The 26,043-nt window shown below is 50.1% G+C and overlaps 1 protein-coding gene across 5 annotated transcripts; it reads left to right on the top strand.

The window, feature by feature from the left end:
* Positions 1 to 5,994: 5,994 nt before the first annotated feature.
* Positions 5,995 to 25,005, top strand: zmynd11 (zinc finger, MYND-type containing 11). Of its 5 annotated transcripts, none has more exons than XM_030363490.1 (16): positions 5,995 to 6,147; positions 10,127 to 10,262; positions 11,630 to 11,789; positions 12,042 to 12,065; positions 12,631 to 12,792; positions 12,889 to 12,966; positions 13,226 to 13,318; positions 14,036 to 14,123; positions 14,215 to 14,270; positions 14,412 to 14,489; positions 15,221 to 15,339; positions 16,155 to 16,608; positions 17,180 to 17,254; positions 17,417 to 17,716; positions 20,600 to 20,785; positions 22,062 to 25,005. In XM_030363490.1, the coding sequence occupies exons 2-16, from the start codon at positions 10,132 to 10,134 to the stop codon at positions 22,182 to 22,184; spliced, it is 2,127 nt and encodes a 708-aa protein (XP_030219350.1). In that variant the 5' UTR covers positions 5,995 to 6,147; positions 10,127 to 10,131; the 3' UTR covers positions 22,185 to 25,005. The 5 variants fall into 5 exon arrangements, with proteins under 5 accessions (XP_030219350.1, XP_030219352.1, XP_030219354.1 ...); XM_030363492.1 differs by having other exon boundaries at positions 6,013 to 6,147; positions 10,132 to 10,262; XM_030363494.1 differs by having other exon boundaries at positions 6,015 to 6,344; positions 16,161 to 16,608.
* The last annotated feature ends 1,038 nt before the right edge of the window (positions 25,006 to 26,043 follow it).

The following is a 26,043-nucleotide window of genomic DNA, read 5'->3' as shown; positions in this document are numbered from 1 at the left end:
TGACACACACACACACACACACACGCACACACTCTAATCTCCTCTTTGAATTAAATTCAGGATGTTCCGACTTGTCTATATTGAGGTGGGCGTGTCCACCTAGATGTATGAGGGATGGATCCGCAACATTTTCAACAGTCCACTGGGTGGGCTAGTAGACTGACATCATATATATATATATATATAATTAGTGAGAGAGAGAGAGAGAGAGAGAGAGAGAGAGAGAGAGAGAGAGAGAGAGAGAGAGAGAGAGAGAGAGAGAGAGAGAGAGAGAGAGAGAGAGTGTCACTCCTCGTGCCCCGATGGGGAGGCGTGCACGAGGTCGAGACAGGACAGCCAGGAGTCGGGCTGAGTGTTAAGCTGACACCTACTGCGCTCACACACACACACACACACACACACACACATACACACACACACACACACACACACACACACACACACACACACACACACACACACACACACACACACACACACACGCACACACACACACACACACACACACACACACACACACACACACACACACACACACACACAGACGCACACAAACACACACAAACACACACTCTAATCTCCTCTTTGAATAAAATTCAGGAAGTTCAGACTATATTGAAGTGGGCGTGTCGAGCCTAGATGTATAGTGGATGGATCAGCAATATTTACTCCAGTCTACTGTGTGGGCTGGTAGACAGACACACCCGGTGATATTATGTCACCCCTTTAATGGTTTGTGGTTTGTTGGAGGGCAGTGACGGGTACAGCACTTAGTGATTTTATTGTAATTTTATGTTTTTAGATCCTGTTGTCCACCATTTTTAAATCTCATGCTTGCTGTTGAATTAAAGTAATTAATTGTGTGTACAAAACAGAGAGCATGTGGATTTATACTTAGCTTGCTGCTATAAACGTTATTCTACCCATCTATAAGCACGGCCCCTCGATCCACCCAGAGATAAGCCCCTCCCCTCGTTCCATCCAGAGATAAGCCCCTCCCCTCGTTCCATCAAGAGATAAGCCCCGCCCCTAGCTACACCCAGACATAATTCCCATATATTATAATAATCCATTCCACAAGGGGATGACGAACAGGTGGTTATGCTGATGTCAAATAACATATTTGCATCTTGAACGTGGTCTCAAGGTTTTTATGTGACTTTACAAATGTCTGTAAAGTCACTTCGTCACATCGTAGAATGAGGCCACACAATGGCGACTGTATTATGTGTGTATATGCTGCATGTTAGCATCTTGAAATGTTAGCCTGCCACCGTATGCCTGGTTATGGCATCACAGAACTGAATGAATATGGCTTTGTGTAATGGGTATATGTTTTTGGAATACTTTGTTGAATATAGCATAGTACATGAACATCATAACCTGATGCTAACATGCAGAGCAAACATGATGACAAATCAAGGTGAGCTAACATGGTGAGCTAACATGCTGAGCTAACATGAGCTACCATGCTGAGCTATCATGCTGAGGTTCATTTTATATTTCTTTAGCATGTAGAGCTAATACTGAAACAGAGTCTTTTAGATCGGCCGCCCTTTAGGTTTTCTACTAATGATACCTTGTTTCCTCCAGCCTCCAGCCTCCATCCTGTTTCATGTGAGACGCTCCCTCTGTGTTCGTTGTTAATGAGCAGACACTTTCATGACTCATGCTTCATTATTTATTATCCCTCAAAGGACGACTCTTTTGATCTCAAAACACCGGGACCAACACCTGGGGGGCCACAAGGCGGGCCCTGGGGAGTAGGGGAGTCCAACACCAGGAAACACGTTCAAACCAGAGGCATCAACGGCCCTTCAGCTGATGTCTTGGGGCTTCATGTCCTGTTTCTTCTGGGTTGGAATCCTGTCGGTAGAGGATGGCATCAGCACTGCCCGGGTTAGGAGTTCCATGGGAGCGAGGCTGACGTGAGATCTGTGTGATCCTCTCTGTGTGATCCTATCATCGCTGGAGGTCTGGCTGTTGTGAGATTAGCTCAGCCTCTGGAAGGACCTCCCTCCGCGTCCCAGTCACCACCTCTTCTTATCCACTCCAGGCTTCCAGCCGGTTCAGGAGGAGTCGGTCCAACAGCCGGTTCAGGAGGAGTCGGTCTACAGAGGGGCCCCAGGGGAATGAGTGCAAGACTTCGATTGGGAAGCACTTTGTAATTAATGAAGCAGAGTTTTAATTAAACACTGAGGATAGGAACGCTTGCTACCTCTGTAGAACCCGTCCATTGTCCTCGCTTCACTTCAGTTCAGAGAGGCCGGTAATGGAGGGTGACTGCTGTTCTCTCTGACTGTCAGAGAGGACAGGAGGAGAGGAACGTCTTGTTCAGAGTCTTGGAGATGCTTTGTAAGATAAGACAGGGACTGACTTTTATTTCTGAAGTTCAACAAGGCTGCCTCAAAGGGTAACTTTGGGATCAACCATTTCCCCACCATTTTATGTCTTGGTGACTATTGCTGAAAATGTTTTATTAAATTGGTCCTGTATTGAGCGAGAGAGTTCTAGTCGTTATCTGTGTAACAGGCTGCACCGATCTGCTACGGGCAGCATAGGGCCTCTGAAGGGCCTGGTTTCTGCCACCGACGCGCTCACAACGTCATTATAATTGTCTGACAACTTTATGGAAAGGATTCCTGCTGAGAAAAGTCTGGAAGTTATCCTGAAGCTGAATTGTTTTCCACTTGAAGATTGGCGTTAGGGAGTGAGTTAGGGATACAATTCATTTCATTCCCTCATTAATTCTTCTTCACCATCTGTCTTGTTGCTTGACTGAATCGGTTCTCTTAAAGTCTCAATGTGCAACATTCATCTCGCTGGTAGCTTAAGGGGCCCACTCAGAGACCAGACTCAAACTAACGGCCTTTATCCGCCCACTCCGTTGCTTCTCGTCTGACCCGTTCGGCAGAAAAGTTGCATTGAAACACACCGCAAAGACTACTGCCAACTACACTGTAGCGCGTACGTTCTGCGCTTGAGTGAGATGCAATAATAATAATAATTCTTCCAAAGGCCTCCAACACAGCTCAACACACCATAACAGATTGGTTTCCGAACTCGTCCGAGTCTCCCCAAACGTTTCAGATGGCCAACTGTTGGGCCGGTGTGTTCCACGCTTTAGAGTGAACTCGACCTACCGGTAGCCGATGCTCATCCTAGCTATTTCCTAATTTTACAAAAGAAAATCATATTCGATACAATCTAAATGCTTTCTACCTCGTACCTCACTCTTTGTTTTAAAAAATCTTACTATCAACACTCCTAAACCCCTCCAACTCACCCTAAACCCCTCCCACTCACCCTAAACCCCTCCAACTCACCCTAAACCCCTCCCACTCACCCTAAACCCCTCCCACTCACCCTAAACCCCTCCCACTCACCCTAAACCCAACTCAACCTAAACCCCTCCCACTCACCCTAAACCCCTCCCACTCACCCTAAACCCCTCCCACTCACCCTAAAGCCTGATGCCCTCCTATGTCTGTTTGCATGTGTGTGTCTGTGTCATTGCATGTGTGTGTGTGTGTGTGTGTGTGTGTGTGTGTGTGTGTGTGTGCCCATGTGTGTGCATGTTTGTGTTTGTTTCTGTAAATGGATGTACAGAGTCAAAGCACCATGAACCACAGCACTGTTTGGATTCTGCATCCAGGCAGGACCGATAGGAGGGCGGGACCAGGCCGAGATTGGCTGATGCAGGGTTTGACTGGCAGTAGCTGGCAGGGCTCCTTTATTCCTGAAGCAAGAGGGAGAAGAGATTTGAACGGGATATCAAAGCAAAGCAGATTTAAGGGCGAGGTCGCTCGTCCTGAGGGGATCGTGTCTCTGATGAGCTGGCCAGGGTTTGATGGTGTGGCATTCCTAAACGCCCCTGGGGCGGACCCAATGGAGAGGGCTGATAGCTCTCCGTCCGCCTCCGTCAGCCTCTGCGGGCTCCTCAAAGAGACGAGGCTCACCCCATCCACACCTCTGAGGGTCTAATTAGGCATACATTATCAATTCCATAAAAACATCTAATCAAAGCGTTTTCAGTCCACTCCACCATATTCTTGTTCATCACGTCCCAGAGTAACCTTCTTCTGTTGCCATTTTCCAATTATTTTATAATTAGATGCTTAAATCATAACAAGATAAGTCTATCCTGCATGGGCAGATCTTAAATATTCAATTAAAAACCTGAACAAAACTGTTGTGCTGTCAGCAAACTGCAGGATATTCTCACACAACATGAAGTTCCTCTTTGGAGGTTTACAAGTGTTTTACCAACGCATTTTAATCACCACATATTACAGTGGTACCCAATGTGTAGTGATGAGGTGATGAGGTGATGAGGTGATGATGAGGTGATGAGTGCGTGAGGTGATGAAGTGAAGGCAGGGTTAGCCTGGCCACAGAGGAGGTTGTTACTCCACTTAAAGATGAGTTAGAGATCATCCTCTCGTGACCCCTGACCCCAGGGCTCTGGGACGGGAGCAGCCCGATGCTGGGGGATGTGCTGCAGCATCGTTTCATGAGTGCAGTGGAGCTGACTGAAGTCAGACGGAGCAGAGTGTATCTGCTGCTCCCTTCATCTCCTCCTCCTGCGGAGCCTCGTGTGAGGAGAACATTAGACGCTTAAGGGTTCTGCTCATAAGTTGCGGTTACATTTCCCAATGATGTGTAAAATAAGTTAAATTAGAATGGTCCTAAGTAGCCCTCAGACAAGGTTAGGTTAGGTGGAATATTTCTAATTCTTTTTTTATCTTGAATTAATTACTACCAAACTAGGCGAAGACAAACCTCGTTCTCCACTTCGCCTTCTCGTCTTCCCGTGACCGTCCCGTTGAGTGGAACTCTTCCACCATCTAGTGGTTGGTATTTGTAAGTCACATTTAATGCATTTCAAACTCATTTATTATCACTTCATTCATAATTGCTGCGAATTCGTCAATTACTTACTTATAAACGAAGAAACGAAGCAATATTTGTGTGCATTGTCGTTCCATATTTCAAGCATCTTTAAATAATCTTTAGGTCGATAATTGATTGTAGAAATTTCTACCTACCCTCCTTTCATGTGTAATTCGTGTTTGTGCTTTTGATCAATGCGTTAATTGAGTTTATAGATTGATGACACAGAACTATAAATATACAGAATAATTCAGTAATAAATATAAACATTAGCGATCTCTATAGGCCAACTGGCTGCCTGGCGTGACAGTTTGGCTACATCTCCCACCCTCCCCAGCAGGCCTCAGTCACACCATCCCTTCTGGAAGTTGGGGAACTTTTAAACACTTTTAAGTTGCTGTGTGTGTGTGTGTGTGTGTGTGTGTGTGTGTGTGTGTGTGTGTGTGTGTGTGTGTGTGTGTGTGTGTGTGTGTGTGTGTGTGTCTCTGAGGAACAGAAACCAGCTCTATTTATGATCTGTTTGATATGAACCTCAGTAATCGCTCAAATATCAACTGTTATCTCCACAATTAATCCTTCTCAAAACAATATGCATAATCCAAATAAGATGCGTAAATGCAAATCTTTCGACATGGGTCCTAAAATTAGAGTTGTATTCAGTTCATTTAGTTTTATTTCAATTTACATTTGAATTGTAAATTCATAGTACTGTCCGGATTGTTACTGTCTGACAGACACAATAACTTCTAACAATAACACACATACCATGATATATAACGACCAAAATCATTGTTCTAATGATCTGATAATAATAAAAATGTGTTCATATTAATGGTAATAAATCAGGGTTAGGGTTATCAGATAAACAGAGATATAGAGCAGAGGAGGTCAGAAGAGGAGGAGAGGAACCAGATCCACATCCAGGAGGGGATTTTCAGAGTGGTCCTCCACCTCCTCGTCCTCCTCCTGAGTGGTCTCCCTCCTCTTACTGAGCGGTCCTCCTCCTCCTGAGTGGTCTCCCTCCTCCTCCTGAGCGGTCCTCCTCCTCCTCCTGAGTGGTGCTCCTCATGAGTTGTCCTCCTCCTCCTAAGCCCTCCTCCTGGTGGTCCTCCTCCTGAGCCCTCCTCCTGGTGTTTACCTCCCCGTCAGACCCGACCCTCGTCCCGCTGATCCACCACGGATACCCGGCTGCGAGGCGCCCCACCGCCCTGTGGATCCTCCCGCCGTGTGTGTTTCATTAGCGCCGCCGCCCCGGTGAGTCTCCGCCCTCACCCCGTCACAGCGCGTTAACCACGCGTTCACAACCCGCTCCGTGACAGGCTGGTGGAGGGCTGAGGAGAGGCAACATGGCGCACACCAAAACAAACCAGTAGCTGCTAGCCGCTAGCTGCTAGCCTCGTTAGCGCGGCGCGTGTCCCCGTGGCGGGCTTTCTCCGTGTCGTCGTGTTCTAGTGAGTACTGTTTTACTACCTTAACCTTAATTTACCTTAACTCTGGTTAACCCGGGATGCTGACCCGCGGGCTGAGGGGGACGTGTCAGACACTGCTAGCGGCTACATCTAGCTTAGCCTAGCCCGCTAGCTGACTAGCCCACCAACAGCCCCCGGGGCTGAGACCCGGAGCTCCAGAACCCCGCGGATCGTCTCATCCGAACTTGGTGTTGAAGAAGTTCGTGAAATAACGAAGCGACGCGTTCGAGCTTTGTGTGTGGCGCGTCTCGCTATGATGTAGGCTACGTTGTGCTAACCGTAGCTGACGGGGCCTTTCTGCTCCTTTTGTTGGAGAGAAAAAGCAATAGCCCGCTAAAATGCGGGCTTTCATCGGAACCACGTTCGTGTTTGTGTACGTTGTGCTGCACTTAGACCCAACAACACGTCCTTTATGAAAGGCCGCCGCGCTGTCAGTGACGTCAACAGGCGGGATGCCCGCGCTAAAGGGTCTTCACCCTAGCCGACTATTTACCTTCACCTGTCCTCCTCGCGGGCACACCAGGTGAGGAGGGCGCGCGGTGCGGCCTGTGTTGATGATTGGCCCCGCCGGATCACACCTTGCCTAATTGGCATATGAGCCCGCAGCTTCGTAATTAGTTGTCATGACAGCTTGTAGTGTCACACTGCGGGGTGGGCTGCAGGGGCGGGGGCGACTCTAGCCACTGTCGGGGGTTGGGCTGCGGGTAGTCTGAGGGGGGCGGGCTGGGGGTAGTCTGGTGGTAGTCTGGGGGCTGGTGGTAGTCTAGAGGCTGTTGTTAGTCTGGTGGTAGTCTGGGGGTTGGTGGCAGTCTGGTGGTAGTCTGGAGGTGGTCTGGGGACTGGTGGTGGTTTGGTGGTAATCTGACGGTAGTCTGGTGGTAGTCTGACTCTGGGGGCTAGTGGTAGTCTGGTGGTAGTCTGACTCTGGGGGCTAGTGGTAGTGTGGTGGTAATCTGACGGAAGTCTGGTGGTAGTCTGGGGGCTAGTGGTAGTCTGGTGGTAGTCAGGTGGCTGGTGGTAGTCAGGTGGCTGGTGTCCTGCACCAACACCCACGCTGGATACCAGGAGGGCCGCTTGCTTGACGGGGGATACAGAATGCAGATGCACGACGGTCGGAGGGATCCCGTCCGTGTGTCCGGCGATGGACAGCTGGCCGTGCATGTTATCATACGCCCGAGCGAGGATCATGAGGGGTTAGGGACCAACAGCATTTTGATTGCTGTTAATCTGTATTTAATTACAGATGTTACGAGCCATCCATCTCATACAGCCTGCGTACGCCCAGCCTAAAGGTCCTGGGGCTCATCCCCGACTCCCTGAGCAGGTGGCCATAACCCCTAGCTGCTCCTCTGAGCAGGTCACATGTGCTGCCAGTCTCTCTGGATCAGAGCGCCTGCTGATGGACTGAAGGCTGAAGGGATGTGATGGAATGTGACACACAACAGGTCCATCACACATGTCTCACCCTGAATGGATCGCAGCCTTTATGTTGAGCTATACCTCCTAACAGGCTCAGGGTGGGTTCCGAACAGGCTCAGGGTGGGTTCCTAACAGACTCAGGGTGGATTCCTATCAGACTCTGGGTGGGTTCCTAACAGGCTCAACAGGCTCAGGGTGGGTTCCTAACAGGCTCAGGATGGGTTCCTAACAGGCTCAGGGTGGGTTCCTAACAGGCTCAGGGTGGGTTCCTAAGAGACTCTGGGTGGGTTCCTAACAGGCTCAGGATGGGTACCTAACAGGCTCAGGGTGGGTTCCTAACAGGCTCAGGGTGGGTTCCTAACAGGCTCAGGGTGGGTTCCTAAGAGACTCTGGGTGGGTTCCTAACAGGCTCAGGGTGGGTTCCTAACAGGCTCAGGGTGGGTTCCTAACAGGCTCAGGGTGGGTTCCTAACAGGCTCAGGGTGGGTTCCTAACAGGCTCAGGGTGGGTTCCTAACAGGCTCAGGGTGGGTTCCTAAGAGACTCAGGGTGGGTTCCTAAGAGACTCAGGGTGGGTTCCTAACAGGCTCAGGGTGGGTTCCTAACAGGCTCAGGGTGGGTTCACTAGCACCCTGGTTCCTCCACTTGCACCCTCGGCCTCCACTAGCCCCCTGAGACCTCAACTAAACCCCCTGAGGCCTCCACTAGAACCCTGAGGCCTCCACTAGCACCCTGGGCCTCCACTAGCACCCTGAGGCCTCCACTAGCACCCTGGGTCTCCACTAGCACCCTGAGGCCTCCACTAGCACCCTGGGTCTCCACTAGCACCCTGAGGCATCCACTAGCACCCTGAGGCCTCCACTAGCACCCTGGGGTCTCCACTAGCACCCTGGGTCCTCCACTAGCACCCTGGGTCCCCCACTAGCACCCTGAGGCCCCCCCTAGCCCCCTGAGGCCTCCTTCAGCGTGCGTGTTGGCCGGTCTCCGGGGGTATTAAACCTGGGGGATTATGATGGGTTCTGCCGTGGTGCAGATTTATGAAACCAACAGCCGAGGTTTCACGGCCGCTTGGCAGGCGAGCGGTAAACCTTGGATTAGAGTTTAAATTGCAGACGGAGTAGGGCCCGGGGCAGCGACAGGCGGCAGGCCTCTGGAGGCTCCAGGAGGGCTCTGGGTGAATCCACCGGCTCAGGCGGTCGTCCCCCGGGGGCCTCGTTCTGTACAGGTGGACCAATTAGAAGCCCTTCGATGTTTTGGCGGGTCCATGTGGAGTGGAACTACCGGGGAGGTCTTTAAACGTAGAAAACAATGAGGTCGCTCGCCCTCCCTCTCCCTCTGTCTCAGGATACTTCTGGCTCTAGCTGTTAGACTCGGCTTGGTTGGTGTAATTTAAATGTCATTTATGTGGTTTGAGGTATCCTAGAGCACTAGGTAGGTAGTACTAGGGCTGGGTATTGCCAGGTACCTCACAATTCAATTCAATTAGATTCTTTAGGCCTTGAATTGATTTGATTTTGATGTGGTTTTGATCCAATTGCTTCGATATCGATTCGATAATGCGTGCAGATGACAAAAATACCTAAATATTATTTAGAATTAACCATTTCAAAATGAATTAACCATTTCGTCGTGCTTTAACTAGCAAAAAGGGAATACAACATTGTATAGTACTGTTCCTGGGCTAAACTTGCAGCATAAAAGTAATAATCATAACATGGACAAATGTAAAAGGGCATGTTCATTTAGGCATACTCGCTTCCAGATTACAATGACTGAGTATGTTTCTTTTTCTTTTCTATTTTTTTTTAATGGAAATTCTGAATCGATATTGAATTGAGAACAAATAAATTCCAGTGCATTGATGAATCGTTATGGGCTACTAATAGTAGCCCATACATAACATGCAATGGTACATAGTAGCCTACTATGTACCATTGCATGTTATGTTCCCTATCAAGCTATGTATCTAGCGTGCTTAATACCTAGTGGGCTATGTACCAGCATGCTATCTTTCCTGGTGAGCTACATTCCCTGCTGTTCTATGTATCCACCAGCCTGCTATGTAGGGCTGGTGGATTAATCCGATTTGATTGTGATTTCGATTTTAGAGTCAAATTATCACAAAACTAGTATAATCAAGCTTCAAGCTCTATCGTGCTTTGTATATTAACATGCATGCTTTGTATATTAACATGCGAGTACCCTAGCATGCTGGTATCCTAGCATGCTATGTATCCCAGGGTGCTCTGTATCATAACATAATACCCCAGTGTGCTGCGTACCCTAGCGTGCTTGTTCCCGCGCGTCGGCTGAGCTAACGCTAGCTGGGCTTTGTGTCCTGCTGCAGCTCAGATGAATAAGGAAGTGATGTCGCGGGCGGTGAGGAAGCGGCAGGCGGACCCCAAGGTGGTCCAGTACGTGTGGGCCGCCATCGAGGTCATCCGCAACCAGAAGCAGATCGCCAACATGGACCGCATCTCCAAGTAAGCCCCCACCCACCACTGCATCGGCCCTGGTCCACCACCAACGTCATAACACCAGCAACACAACCTCCGCTACCGCCACCACCAATGGCAACACCATCACCACCACCCTCACTAGAACCACCACCAGCAGCACCAACACCACCACCACCCTCACTACAACCACCAACACCACCAGCAGCACCAACACCACCAGCAGCACCAACACCACCACCACCACCACCACCGCCACCCTCACTACAACCACCAACACCACCAGCAGCAGCAGCAGCGCCACCACCACCAGCAACAGCAACAACACCACCTACTCCCCCAACAGCACCACCACAAACAGCACCAACATCACCAGCAGCAACACCAGCTACTCCCCCAACAGCCCCAACACCCCCACCACCAACCCCACCAAAACCACCTACTCCCCCAACAGCACCACCAACTCCGCCACCAGCACAACCACCATCAACAACAACACCACCAACACCAACTACACCACCAACACCAGGTGTGATTCTGAGCCGGTTCATCACCCGCCCCCAGGGGACAAATGTGGGCGTGTCCTCCCGCATGTATGATGGACAGATGCCTACCCCCCCCCCCCCCCACCCCCCCCAGTTGTGTGTACCGAGGGGCTGATCTGTCAATCAAACAGATTGAGGGAGAATGATGTCCCTCTGATCATGTAAAGGTCTTCCACGCTGGTGGTGAAATAGGTTAACGTTCACATTCACCCATTCATCGCAAACCCACACACCAACATGCCTTCACTGACCTCATGCCTTCACTGCCAGCCGACCATCATGTGGGGTGTTGGTGCCTTAGTCACTGAACCCTTGACACAGCGGTTCTCGGACAGCCTTTGTGCGAATGTGACACATGAGATGTTTGTGAGGGGGTGATCCCGTGGAGGGTGAATCCTCACTCCATACCCATGGTGAGGATAACGGGGGTCTTGTGTGGGGGTGCGGATGATTGATTATGGATCACCGGTGAACAAAGCGCTCAGCGGGCCGCCAGTCTGCGGCCCACCTCGCCGGCTGGCTGCACTCCCAACACTCTCCCCGCTGTCTGGGTGGCTGTTGTCACGGCAACGGAGGGTGCAGCGGAATGCCGCGGAACCTTGAATCACCCTCTGAGAGAGAGAGAGAGAGAGAGAGAGAGAGAGAGAGAGAGAGAGAGAGAGAGAGAGAGAGAGAGAGAGAGAGAGAGAGAGAGAGAGAGAGAGAGAGAGAGAGAGAGAGAGAGAGAGAGAGAGAGAGAGAGAGAGAGAGAGAGAGAGAGAGAGAGAGAGATCGATCATCCTGAGAGGTCTAGGCCTGGGGGGGGGGGGGTGTCCTGCCTCCCCTCCACTCAGCGCTGTCTCCCTGCAGGTACCTGAGCCGGGTGTTCGGGATGCACCCCAAGGAGACGGGCCGGCAGCTCAGCCTGGCGGTGAAGGACGGGCTGGTGGTGGAGACCCTCACCGTGGGCTGCAAGGGCTCCAAGGCCGGCATAGAGCAGGAGGGCTACTGGCTGCCCGGGGACGAGATGGTAAGACCCCCGCCACGCACACACAGAAACACACAGACATGCAGGGAAACACACACACACAGAAACGCGCATGCTTGCAGAGAAACACACACAAGCGCACACTGTGTGCTTGTGTGTGTTTCTCTGCATGCATGTGCGTTTCTGTGTGTGTTTGTGTGCGCCACACACACAAACAAACACGCATGCAGAGAAACACACACAGTGTACCATGAGGTTCGGTTAACCCTTGTGTTATCTCTCCTGTAACCACAGGAACCCAAGGCAGAGGGCAGCAAGGTAAGGCCGTTTACACCCTCCTGACTGACTGCTTGACTGGCTGAATGTTGGACCAGTGTGTTTAATCCAAGTAGTAGTGGTAGTGAGTGTTGGGTGGTGGCCGGGGGCGTGGCCTGTTGAGATGAATCGAACCTGGGTCACCAATGACATGTTGGCACAGTGTCGGCGGGTCACCTGACCTGAGTCACCTCACCTGACCCGAGTCACCTGACCGGCGGGCCGCCTGTCTGGAGACGGGAGGTGAAGACATCATCGTCTGGTCACCCCGGGGGGGGGGGGGGATGTGTGTCATATTGCTGTATATTTTCCTAGTGTGTGTGATTAATGTGGTATATATAAATGTGCATATTTGTCCTCGTGTGCGTGGTTGAGGCGTGATTTCACTTGAACCGATTTTAAGCAGAACTTACGCAATCATTGACCTTTCATAAGTGTGTTTTGTGTTGCACTTTAGTGTGTGCGTGTTAGACTTAACTGTGTTTCTGTGTGTCACAGTTTCAGCCAGAGGTCAGGGCGTCGGTGGGGGGTTGACTCAGTGTGTGTGTGTGTGTGTGTGTGTGTGCAGGACTGGGAGGCTGAGGACCATGACTGGTACTGCTTCCAGTGCCACCTGCCGGGGGAGGTGGTGTCTTGTGACGGATGCTTCAGGGTCTACCACCTCAAGTGTCTGGGGGAGACGGACAAGACCAGGGACCCCCACACCCAGTGGCACTGCCTCGTCTGCAGGGTACAGCCCGTCTGTCTCTCACCTGTCTCCCTGTCTGTTAGCTGTCTGTCTAGTAACTGTCTCTGACCTGTCTCTCTCTGACCTGTCTGTGTGCAGGGCAGTAAAAAGAAGATTCTGAGTAAACAGGAGATGTGTAGATATCTGCGCTTCATCGTCACGCGCATGAAGGAGAGGGTGAGCACACACACACACGCACACATGCACGCACGCACGCGCGCATAAAACCCTCCCTGTGTTGGGAGCAGAGTGAGACGCTCTCAAACCTGTTCTCTGACGTCCGGTTATGATGTTGAAGACGATGTTACCACGTCTAAAACGTTCAATTAAAAAAAAAAAGTGGATCTCTGGCCCATTATAAAATCAAGCAGTACATTTATGGGCGTCTCTCCCTCCCTCTCTCCCCCCCTCCTCCCCCCTCCCTCCCTCCCTCCAGGCGGTGGATCTGAATAAGAAGGGGAAAGACACCAAACACCCAATGTACAAACGGCTGATCCACACGGCCCTGGACGTCACCAACATACAGGAGGTACTGCTACACAACTGCACTGCTACACAATAACACTACTACACAACTACACCGCTACACAACTGCACTGCTACACAATAACACTACTACACAACTACACCGCCACATAACTACACTGCTACACAATAACACTACTACACTGCTACACAATAACACTACTACACAACTACACCGCCACATAACTACACTGCTACACAATAACACTACTACACTACTACACTGCTACACAATAACACTACTACACAACTACACCGCCACACAACTACACGGCTACATAACTATACTGCTACACATCTACACCGCTACACTGTTACACAACTACACTTCTACACAACTACACTGTTACAATTTCACACAACTACACTGCTACACTGTTACACTGCTAGACAACTACACTGCTACACAACTACAATGCTACACAGTTACACTGCTACACAACTACAATACTACAGTTACTATTTCACTACACTGTTACACAACTACACTGCTACACTGTTGCACTGGTACACAACTACACTGAACACCCTCACTTTTGCACGACTACTTTGTTACACTACCTCACTGTAACCAGGTGGAACAAGGTCAATGAACTGTTACTAAGTGTGTGTGTGTGTGTGTGTGTGTGTGTGTGTGTGTGTGTGTGTGTGTGTGTGTGTGTGTGTGTGTGTGTGTGTGTGTGTGTGTGTGTGTGTGTGTGTGTGTGTGTGTGTGTGTCAGAACCTGTCTGAGGGGCGCTACAAGAACTTTGAGGAGTTCAAGGCGGACGCCCAGCAGATCGTCCACAACACGGCCATCTTGTTCGGAGGTGGGCAGGAGCCTCTACTGTCTGAGTACCAGTGGTGTGTTGTGCACTGTGGACGTGGGCTTACTTTAGTGTGTGTGTGTGTGTGTTGCAGTGCACAGCGACCAGGCTGAGATCGCCCGGCTGCTCTACAGCGACACTTGTCACGAGGTACAGCTCTCCCACTGACCTTATAGAGCAGTAGGCTGGAGCCGATGTTGCACACTACGAACCGTCTCTTGAGGCAGTGCTCTGTCTGATACATCTCTCTCTTCTCTCCCCCCTCCCTCCCTCTCCCCCAACTCATTCTAGCTGAATGAGTTGATGTTGTGTAAGAACTGTTTCTACCTGTCAAACGCCCGGCCGGACAACTGGTTCTGCTACCCCTGTGTGAGTACCCGCCCTGACCCTCAGCACACACACACACACACACACACACACACACACACACACACACACACACACACACACACACACACACACACACACACACACACACACACACACACACACACACACACACACACACACACACACACACACACACACACAATGGTCGCCAAAGGGAGGCAGACGCTAACGCTAGGTTGAAGCAGATGCTAGCTCTAGGTTGAGGTAGACCAGGGCTCACCAACCTTTTTGAACTTAAGAACTACTTCATGGGCACTGAGTCATACGAAGGGCACCCAGTTTGATACACTCTTCTGAAATAACAAATTTGCTCAGTTTGCCTTTAGTTATATATTATTATTAATGATTAATGAGACTCATCTACTGATCATGTTGATGATTTCTCACAATAATTATCAACAATGACTTAAAAAGGGTGGGAAAGAGTTGTTCATGAATGAGTTGTGCTATTTTTTAGAACAGGCCTGCGCACACACACACCCTGACCCTCGGTACACACAGACGCCAAAGGGAGGCAGATGCTAACGCTAGGTTGAAGCAGGCGCTAACACTAGGCTGAAGCAGGTACTAACACGACTAGGTTGAAGCAGACGCTAACACTAGGTTGAAGCAGACGCTAATACTAGGTTGAAGCAGGCGCTAACACTAGGTTGAAGCAGACGCTAGCGCTATTTTTAAAGAGATGCTAACGCTAGGTGTGTCCTCTGCAGAGCCCGGTCCATGAGGTGGTGTGGGCCAAGATGAAGGGGTTCGGCTACTGGCCGGCCAAGGTGTTGCAGCGCGAGGACAACCAGGTGGACGTCCGCTTCTTCGGCCACCAGCACCAGAGGTTAGCACCATGGTTAGCGCGCGGCTAGCAGAACGCTAGTTAGCATAGCCTGTTGTTAACCTTGATTTTTATTGCTAACATACTGTTTCTAAGCAACCAACTTGTTATCAGTTGCTGTTTTAAAACATGCTAGTAGAGTGCTAGTTAGCATACACACCTTCTCAAGTATGCAAGCAGGGTGCTCATTGTTTATAAAAATCACAATAATATAAATCGTTGGTTGACGTTTGGGTAGTTCAGAATCAAATGTACACATGGGAAGGCTCTAGAAAGATTCTTCTTGAAAATATTGAAGAATAGCTGTAATCAGTGGTAGCCATTAGTCCGGTGTAGCTAGAATGCTAGCTGTAACCAGAGGTAGCCATGAGCCCAGTGTAGCTAGAAGGCTAGCTGTAACCAGAGGCAGCCATGAGCCCAGTGTAGCTAGAAGGCTGGCTGTAACCAGAGCTAGCCATTAGCCCAGCATAGATAGAATGCTAGCTGTAACCAGAGGTAGCCATTTGCCCAGTGTAGCTAGAAGGCTAGCTGTAACCAGAGGTAGCCATTAGCTAGAAGTGCTAGCTGTAACCAGAGGTAGCCATTAGCCCAGTGTAGCTAGAAGACTAGCTGTAACCAGAGGTAGCCATTAGCTAGAAGTGCTAGTGGGGACCAGAGGTAGCCATTCGCCCAGTGTAGCTAGAAGGCTAGCGGGGACCAGAGCTAGCCGAACGCAGCCAGCCCGGGTCCAGCGTTCCCAGAGCTGCTGACGGTCCGGCTCCGGTCCCTGCTAGCACCCCGGGGGGCTAAATTTCCCCCCCGTCCCTCTCGACCAATGGGAGCAGGGCATGGATCCCGGCGGACAACATCCAGGACATCAAGGTGAGCGTGCAGCAGCTGCAGGTGAAGCGCAGCAACGGCTGGAAGAAGGCCTGCGAAGAGCTGCAGCTCTACCAGCGCTTCCTGCGCGAGGGGCGCTACTGGAAGACCAAGGTGGAGGAGGTGGAGGAGGAGGAGGGCGGCCCGCCGGCACAGGACCTGGAGGAGGAGCCGGAGGACGTGGAGGACGTGGAGGAGGTGGAGGAAGAGGAGGACGAAGAGGAGGAGGAGAAGAGAGGCCAGGAGAAGAAGCAGAGGCAGGGGGGCCTGAGGCAGACGGCTGGTCAGGAGGAGAGCGGTGGAGGAGCTGGTGGAGGAGCTGGAGGTGGTGGAGGTGGGGGAGGAGCGAGGACGGAGAGGACGGACGAGGCGGAGTCCAGCATCTCCTCCACCAGCAACGAGCAGATCAGACATGTGAGTTCACTGTGGAGAACCACCAGGCTTCAGCATCACATGGTAACATCACATGGCAATATCACATGGCAACATCACATGGTAAAATCACATGGTAACACCACGCTTCAGCATCACAGGGCAACATCACAGGGCAACATCACATGGTAACATCACAGGGTAACATCACGCTTTAGCATTGCAGAGTAACATCACAATGTAACATCACATGGTAAATCACGCATTAGCATCACATGCTAGCATCACATATTAGCATCACACGGTAACATCACGCTTTAGTATTACATATTAGCATCACAGGGTTACATCATATTCTAGCATCACATGTTAACATCCCAAAGCTGGGAACCATCATGAGCTGGTCACTAGCATCGCTTGGTAGCTACCACGTAGCTAGGTGACTCTACTTGGTAGCTACCACGTGACGCTAGTGCCCCGCTCACGCTGGCTCCCAGCACCCAGGGAGCGGCATGGGGTCGGTCCAGTCCACCACACCATCGAGCCAATGACCTGTAGCCTCGCTCAGCGCCCTGTGTCCTCATTGGATGACTGTGTGCTGATGTCATCACAGCTCAAAGGATGTCAGGAGCCCAAAGCCAAGAAGAGCCGTCGCAGTCAGGCAGTGGAGCCCAAAGAAGAGCCCGCAGTGAGTCACACACACACACACACACACACACACACACACACACACACACACACACACACACACACACACACACACACACACACACACACACACACACACACACACACACCCCTAAAGATACATCAGTCAGATTAAGTCACGTCCTTCACCCCCCTCCCCCAGGACCCTGAGCCAGAGATGGAGGCGGTGAGCTCCAGCCAGCAGGAGGTCCCGGCCTCGTCCTGCGTGGCCCCGCCCCCGGAGCGTCTGTCGGTGTCCACCCAGACGCGGCGGGGCCCCGGGGGGCCGGGGGGCGCGGCCCCGCCCCGGACCCTGCAGCGCGGCACGCAGACGGCCAACGACGGCGCCTGCCACAACCTCTGCCACGAGAAGTACACCAAGATCTTCACCGACGTCAAGGAGATGATGAAGGCCGACAACAAGAGGGAGACGGAGCGGGTGGTCAGGGAGGCCCTGGAGAAGGTGAGGGGAGGGGGAGGGAGGCACTGGAGAAGGTGAGGGGGAGGGAGGGAGGGGGAGGGAGGCACTGGAGAAGGTGAGGGGGAGGGAGGGAGGGGGAGGGAGGCACTGGAGAAGGTGAGGGGGAGGGAGGGAGGGGGAGGGAGGCACTGGAGAAGGTGAGGGGAGGGAGCGAGGGAGGGAGGGGTGAGTTGGGGGATGTTTCTCCTGTGGTCTGTCTGTCGGTCTGTGAGATCATGTGGTTGGTCTCTCTCTGATGTGGTTGGTCTCTCTGATGTGGTTGGTCTCTCTCTGATGTGGTTGGTCTCTCTGATGTGGTTGGTCTCTCTCTGATGTGGTTGGTGTCTCTCCAGGGGTTGACACTAAGGTTTCAAAAGCACTTGCCCATCGGGCAAGTACAGGTCAGGTTCAACTTGCCCGAATGTAATGTTCACTTGCCCAAATTATAATCTGAATCGTGAACGGGCCTCTTTTTGCCAGGCACCCGGCCTGGTTTTGGGGGGGCTCAGAAAAATCATCCTAGCTCAGACTGAAGCTGAATGTTAGATTCCACACGTGTTTAGAAAATAACAAACTTCTCTTTGTTTACTTATTTATCGAGCGGTCACATCGTGCCATGAAGTGATTTCAGTCCACAGTTGCAAGCTATCGCCAAGTTATATGTAGACCTGCATGATTTGATGCAAATGTACATAACTAAATGTCAGAGGTAGTAGCAAAGATATGTCTTTTTTAACTTTCAAGTTTCTTGTAGCTCTAACTGAATAATCACAATCGTGTTTCTAGTAGGGTTGTCAGTCACGATATTGGATTTTCTAACTTCAACACTATTCCTGGAAAAAGATCGATATTCTATACCATTTTCGATATCAGGGGAAACGTTTTTTTCAGGAAAGAACATACCCAAAGTAAAGAGATTATATCTCCACAACTGCAAGGGTGATAATGTCATCTTTGGGCCAAAAGAAAGATTGTTGTGCAAGTGAAATATTCAATGGGGATAATACTTGGTTAAAGTGAATAAAGCCATGGAACACAGCATAAGTGTAAAATAACATTTCCACCTGTAATAATTATCAGTATCAGTTGGTCGTTATCAGTTGGGAGCGCTGTCTTACTATGAGACACAAATAAGGTAGATATCTTACAATTTTGTCACTTGACACCTCTATTTAAAGTTCAGGGCAATCGAATGCACCAAGCCAAACACTCGCAAATAAATATATGGCCACTAGATTGCGCTGAAGAATATGTTTTCTGATTGAAGGCAATTTACCTATTTCCTAAGAAACCTTCTCTTATTCATTGATTGAAAACACCATGTTAAGTTGCAAAATTTGGCCCAGATACTGGATAATCTGTTTATGGTGGTTTTATTCGATCAGAATCAACTTTGTGGACAAAAATCACAAAGGTAATACTTCATTTTTGGTTGTTAAAAGAAAAAGGGGACGTTTCTTCTTAAGTTGTTATTTGCGAGTTTTAGTCACAGAATGATATGGTTTGGATTGTTGGAATAAGTGGAGGCTCAGCTTTCATGTAATATATACAGTAGTTTGTGAGGGTCCAATTTCGTGAAAAAGATCGCTATTGCTGTGCGCATGTGCACAGTTATGAAACACAAAACCGTGTTCTTGACTTTCCTTGATAATTTGCCTCAATCCAAAGTACTTCCAAACTGCACTCCTCCATCACTACTCCATTTAACTTCTACCTAAACCGTTCGCGGAGGTGCTGCACTTGAGATGCTAGCTGTGTTGGCTAACCTTTAGCGAATCACTGCCAGAGACCGCACTGCGAGTGAGTGACAGAAGGCGGGGCTATATTCGCACTGAAGCGATGCGTGTCTGTTAACTCGCTTTCCGAGAGAAGAGAAGACAGCACGCTGATCAATTGCAAATACTTCTATTTTGTGTGGTTTTGCGGAACAAAAGGTTGTTCTGCAGTTTCTAAAAACATTTGAATAAATAGCTTATATATTAACATCCACCCAAAATCCACTTGCCCATTCGGGCAACCAGAAAAAATCTCAACTTGCCCAAACATTTTTTTTACTTGCCCCGGGCAAGCGGGCAACCGTTAGTGTCAACCCCTGCTCTCTCTCTCTCTCTCTCTGATGTGGTTGGTCTCTCTCTCTGATGTGGTTGGTCTCTCTCTCTGATGTGGTTGGTCTCTCTCTCTCTCTGATGTGGTTGGTCTCTCTCTCTCTGATGTGGTTGGTCTCTCTCTCTCTCTGATGTGGTTGGTCTCTCTCTCTCTCTGATGTGGTTGGTCTCTCTCTCTCTGATGTGGTTGGTCTCTCTCTCTGATGTGGTTGGTCTCTCTCTCTGATGTGGTTGGTCTCTCTCTCTGATGTGGTTGGTCTCTCTCTCTCTGATGTGGTTGGTCTCTCTCTCTCTGATGTGGTTGGTCTCTCTCTCTCTGATGTGGTTGGTCTCTCTCTCTCTGATGTGGTTGGTCTCTCTCTCTGATGTGGTTGGTCTCTCTCTCTGATGTGGTTGGTCTCTCTCTCTGATGTGGTTGGTCTCTCTCTCTGATGTGGTTGGTCTCTCTCTCTGATGTGGTTGGTCTCTCTCTCTGATGTGGTTGGTCTCTCTCTCTCTGATGTGGTTGGTCTCTCTCTGATGTGGTTGGTCTCTCTCTCTCTCTGATGTGGTTGGTCTCTCTCTCTGATGTGGTTGGTCTCTCTCTGATATGGTTGGTGTCTCTCTCTCTCTCTCTGATGTGGTTGGTCTCTCTCTCTCTCTGATGTGGTTGGTCTCTCTCTCTCTGATGTGGTTGGTCTCTCTCTCTCTGATGTGGTTGGTCTCTCTCTCTCTCTGATGTGGTTGGTCTCTCTCTCTGATGTGGTTGGTCTCTCTCTGATATGGTTGGTGTCTCTCCCAGCTGCGGGGGGAGATGGAGGAGGAGAAGCGCCAGGCAGTCAGCAAGGCGGTGGGCGTGACCCAGGGCGAGGTGGACAGGAAGTGTAAGCAGATGAAGGAGAAGTGCAAGGAGGAGCTGGTGGAGGAGGTGAAGAAGATGGTGACCCAACACAAGCAGCTCATCTCCCAGACCAAGAAGAAGCAGTGGGTGAGTGGGGCTAAGGCCTGGGCCTGGGCCTGGGGCTGGGGCTAAGGCCTGGGGCTGGGGCTAAGGCCTGGGGCTGGGGCTAAGGCCTGGGGCTGGGGCTAAGGCCTGGGGCTGGGGCTAAGGCCTGGGGCTGGGGCTAAGGCCGGTGCTAATGGTGTGTTCCAGATGCCTCGTACGCCACACCGTCTCACTGGTTGTGTCGTGTGGCAGTGTTATCGTGTCATCCTGGTGGTGTTGCAGTGTTAAAGGTGTCATCCTGGTTGTGTTGCAGACAGTGCTACAAAAGTGTGTCGTGGTTTTGATGTAGCGGTGTGCTCTGGTTGTGTTGCAGTGCTATAACAGTGTTAACAGCTGTTTAGGGCTGAACGATTTGGGGAAATAATTAAATTTGCTATTATTTTGAACAATATTGCGATTGCGATTTAATGTGTGATTTTGAATTGATTATGTTCTGTATTATTCACTAAAAAAGCAATTAATCATTCTTTAGTATGACCAACACAACATTGGAAGCAGTCGACATATAAACTGCTCTTTCCTTTAGGCAAGGCCAATGTGTTGAGATGAATTGATATTATAACATTTATTTAACTATTGAATTGTAAAAGAAAAGTAAATATAAATCTTGCTGATTTCTAGTCAGTAACTTTCTCACAGCCTTTGCGATTTGCATATCACTATTACATCGCGATTACTATTTTAATTTGATTAATTGTTCAGCCCTAGTTGTGTAGTGGTTGTGTCGCAGTGTGTAACAGTGTTGTAGTTGTGTCGCAGTGTGTAACAGTGTTGTGGTTGTGTCGCAGTGTGTAACAGTGTTGTGGTTGTGTCGCAGTGTGTAACAGTGTGGTGGTTGTGTCGCAGTGTGTAACAGTGTGGTGGTTGTGTTGCAGTGTGTAACAGTGTTGTGTGGTGGATGTGTTGCAGTGCTATAACAGCGTTGTGTTGCAGTGTGTAACAGTGTGGTGGTTGTGTCGCAGTGTGTAACAGTGTGGTGGTTGTGTTGCAGTGTGTAACAGTGTTGTGTGGTGGATGTGTTGCAGTGCTATAACATCGTTGTGTCGCAGTGTGTTACAGTGTGGTGGTGGTTGTGTCGCAGTGTGTAACAGTGTTGTGTGGTGGATGTGTTGCAGTGCTATAACATCGTTGTGTTGCAGTGTGTTACAGTGTGGTGGTGGTTGTGTTGCAGTGTGTAACAGTGTTGTGTGGTGGATGTGTTGCAGTGCTATAACATCGTTGTGTTGCAGTGTGTAACAGTGTGGTGGTTGTGTTGCAGTGCTATAACTGCGAGGAGGAGGCCATGTACCACTGCTGCTGGAACACGTCCTACTGCTCCATCAAGTGCCAGCAGGAGCACTGGCACGCCGACCACAAGCGCACCTGCCGCCGCAAGAGATGAAACCGTCTCCTCCCCGAGCCCCACCCCTCCCCTCTGAAACATTGCGGACCCCCGTGTGTCCGGAGAGAACAGGACGTTGTTCTCCCTCCTATCCAGCGTTCAGCTCTTTGATCTTTTATTTAACGGACCCATTTACCCAGAGTTCAGTGCGTTTCCCCCTTCCTCTAATCATGGACAGTTCAGAGCATGGCTCAAGATGATGTGATCTAAACGTGTGGTTTTTAATTTAGCTTTCTTTTCTTACGTGCTCCTTTCAAACTGGTGTCCGATGACGTGTTATTTAAGTGTGTAGTAACGAGCTAATGAGCATTAACTACATTTTATTACCTGGATTTTGTAAACACTTTTCTTATTGTGATGCGACGCGGCGGCCATCTTGAGCGGAGGCGGAGACTTGGTTCTCCGCGGCGTCCAATTGGCTCCTCCTCCATCTATAGATGTATATAAATATCAACGGCCAGATTTTAACAGTGACATTTAATCATTAACAGCGTATTCACCCAGAATAATCTTCCTTTTTATTTTTATTTTAATAACGACATGAATAGCACCTTTTATCCTTTTTTCCTTTTTTGTGTTTTTCGATTTCTACTGAAAAGTCACTTAAATCACTTATTGAGATTGGGAACAGGGTTTTTAAAGTTGGCCTTAGAGGTGCAGACAGAGAGTAATCTTCCATTTGATGTGTCCGCACATGTAACGGTCGGATCACGATGGACATCGATACGAATCAAAGACGACGTTGGACATGTTCCGTAGAGTTTATGTTTTCACTCGTCTGTGCGGATTATTTGTATTTCTTGATCATCTCGTCAAACGAAGCATTTCAACCGACGGAATGAAGAGCAGACGTTGGACTGAGCGCTGCCTGTCTCGGAGCCCAGAGGAGCCGTGTTCTTGGCGTGTTCTCGGCGTGTTCTCATGGCACTCTCGGTCCGGGCGGAGGGAGGAGCCTGAGGACGGACCAACCCTTGGTGGCGGTGAAGGCGTGTCTGGGGGGCGTCCGGGCGCCTCTCTCAGACGGAGCGAGGGCAGGTATTTATGCAGCTGTGAGGTCGGCCGGACAGCGTCTCAGTTCAGACTCCCTCCTCCGTGTGGACTCTGTGTTTTTCTACCTGACAACGGCGGCGATATAATCGCCTTTTAATGTTGGGGGGGCTCCGCTCCGAGGGGGCGGAGCCCCGGTCGGTCGGGGGCGTTGCCGCTCCGCGTTGATGACTTCGGACCGGAGGACGAAGGCTCTGCCCTTTTTAACCTTCTCCTCCCGGTTGTTGGACCCCACCCCCCACCCCCTCCCTCCCCGGAGAGTTTCCTTGGAAACGGACCTGACCCGGTACACCTTGAGGATTAGTCTACGCCCGGCGCTGGCGTCTCTCTGTTGTACAGGTGAGCTACGGAGAGGTCCCGCCCACACGTGGTCTACGGACCACGCCCCTCCAGCGGGTCTACTACAGGCCCCTCACCACCATGCGGTCCGCTCCGGTCCGCTGCGGTCCAGGTGGTCCACGCGGTCCGCTCCGGTCCGGTCCGGTCCGGTCCAGGTGGTCCACGCGCTCCGGTCCGGTCCACGCCGGCTGCGCTGCCACAGCTTAGCAATCATCTGAACAGACTCATGTGTTGTCTTGTGTTTGTGAACCTTCAAATCATCATCATTTTTGTTTTTTTTAATCAACTTTGCACTACATGTAAATAAAATCTATATGACCTGATTGGTTTCAAAATGGCGGTCATCCTGAGGGCGCCAGGGGAGGCCGGAAGGCGTTATGTTTTGACCTGTGTGGCATGTTTAGGCGTGGTCGTCGTGGCGACTCGTGTTTGTTTGGGCATGCGTTGCGTTCGTACTCGCCGTTTTGTGGCCGCCATCTTGGAGGTCCGTCACAGTTAAACTGTTACCTTTTATTTTAGTCGACTCTTTCACTCAACCGGATAGAAAAACGCTTCTTTTGGTTCTCGTTTCTGATTTTGCAAATGAAGTTTTTTATATTTTTTCTCGTTTTGGAGCGATCAAAAAGATTTTCGTCGGGATTTGTTCACGATTGTGTCGAGGTCGGTGTAGTTTGCTGACGACGTTGCCTGTCATGTGACAGGATTACTGCATGGTCGCCATTTCTATTCTGTCCCGCTCTTCATACCAGACCGTAGACCGCACACCGCAAATACCGACGAGTTGTCAAACACGTCCTCAGGAGTAGCGAGGGGTCACACCCGACTGTGTGGGGTCCGCGTGTTGCCGTATGACGCTCGTTGGGGGGTTTATCGGTCGATGATGTCATCGTGGGACGGATATCAGTCGGTTATCGGTCGGTGATGTCATCGTGGGTCGGTTATTGGTCGGTGATGTCATTGTGGGTCGGTTAAAGGTCGGGGATGTCATCGTTGGTCGGTTATCGGTCGGTGATGTCATCACGGATCGATTATCAGTCGGTTATCGGTGATGTCATTGTGGGTCGGTTATCAGTCGGTTATCGGTCGGTGATGTCATCACGGGTCATTTATCGGTCGGTGACTTAATCGCGGGTCGCTACTCTGCATCGCTTCGGATGACATGAGTGATGAATTGGCATGGGGGAGGCGGTCTATGAGGGGGAGGCGGTCTTGGAGTGGGAGGCGGTCTTGGATTCAGACGGCGGCCTCTGGCGGCCATCTAGTGAGGCGAGGTGTAAAGTAGGACATGCTGTCTTCTGTTCATATGTAAACTATTAACCGTGGCTTAACATTTTCTATGCTCCTGCCATCCTTTCTGTTCCAGCATTAGCTAGCAATATGTATAGAAATATATTATTCTATGTGCTGCCATGGACAAATAAATGTATCAACAAGTCATGCTTCTCTTCGTCTCGACTTCTCTGCCCCAACACCACCGGTGGAGCAAGGCACCACCACTGCCAGGGTTAGGGGTCCTATTCCATGTCTAGCTCCACTGGTAGAGCAAGGCACTCACACTGCAGGGGTTAGCGGTCTTATTCCCTGTAGGGAATAGAATCCTTTAACACCACTGTGATCCTAACCCGTAGCGATCTCCGCTCAACCAGATGGTTGGAGGAGGTATTGGACATTAAACTCACACGACGAGAACACGACCACCATGAGCAGGACTTGATCAGGGTCGGCAGCTCTTCAGTCAGCAGGAGTGACCGCTGCACCACCGAGACCCTGAGTACACAGTCTGATTTACGTTTGACATTAAATATGTCAAATAGATGGAGATCGATACATTAACTTACTCGACAATCTTCGAGATTGAGAGTTTAAATTCCCTCGACGCCTTGGTGTTATCGAAGTGACCAACATGAGCGGTACTCGAACCTATGTCTCCCTGGCTCTGCGCCGTCCTAACCGAGGCTGCGAAGTTATAATAGTAATGGTGCGTAGTTTGAGTAAGAGGAGGTGCAGCTGGTCATTGGAGTCTCAGCTCTGGTATATATCTGTGGCTGATGGAATAGACAAAAAGACAAAGCAAACATAATTCTCTTTTGTCAAAATGATTTTTATTATTTTACTTATGCCAACTCAAGTAAATAAGACATTTCATATCCTTAAAAAAAACGTCAGCAAGTTACTTGGCTGATTGAAGAACGGAGACAAAACAGTGAGGAAAGTGCTTGTAAAAAAATAAAAGTTCCGTGTTGTTGAAGGAGCGACGGTCGGTCCTGCGGTGATTGTCCGGGTGTCGTCCCGGTATGAACCGGCGACACTGCTACATACCGGTGTATTTACATTGCTAACGCTGCCTACTCAATTTAACGTTGTGGTCCAGGGCCCTCAGCCGACTCCTGAAAGGTAGATAGTTTTAAAGAGAGCCAGGCTCTAATCGGGAACATGAAACGCGGTATTGCAGTCGCGTAATTTGAAGCCTGGG

The sequence above is a fragment of the Gadus morhua genome, chromosome 8, assembly GCF_902167405.1.
Source record: "Gadus morhua chromosome 8, gadMor3.0, whole genome shotgun sequence".
NCBI classification, from domain to species: Eukaryota; Metazoa; Chordata; class Actinopteri; order Gadiformes; family Gadidae; genus Gadus; species Gadus morhua.
Note: the sequence above shows the minus strand (reverse complement) of the source record. Positions and strands in the feature narration are given on the sequence as shown.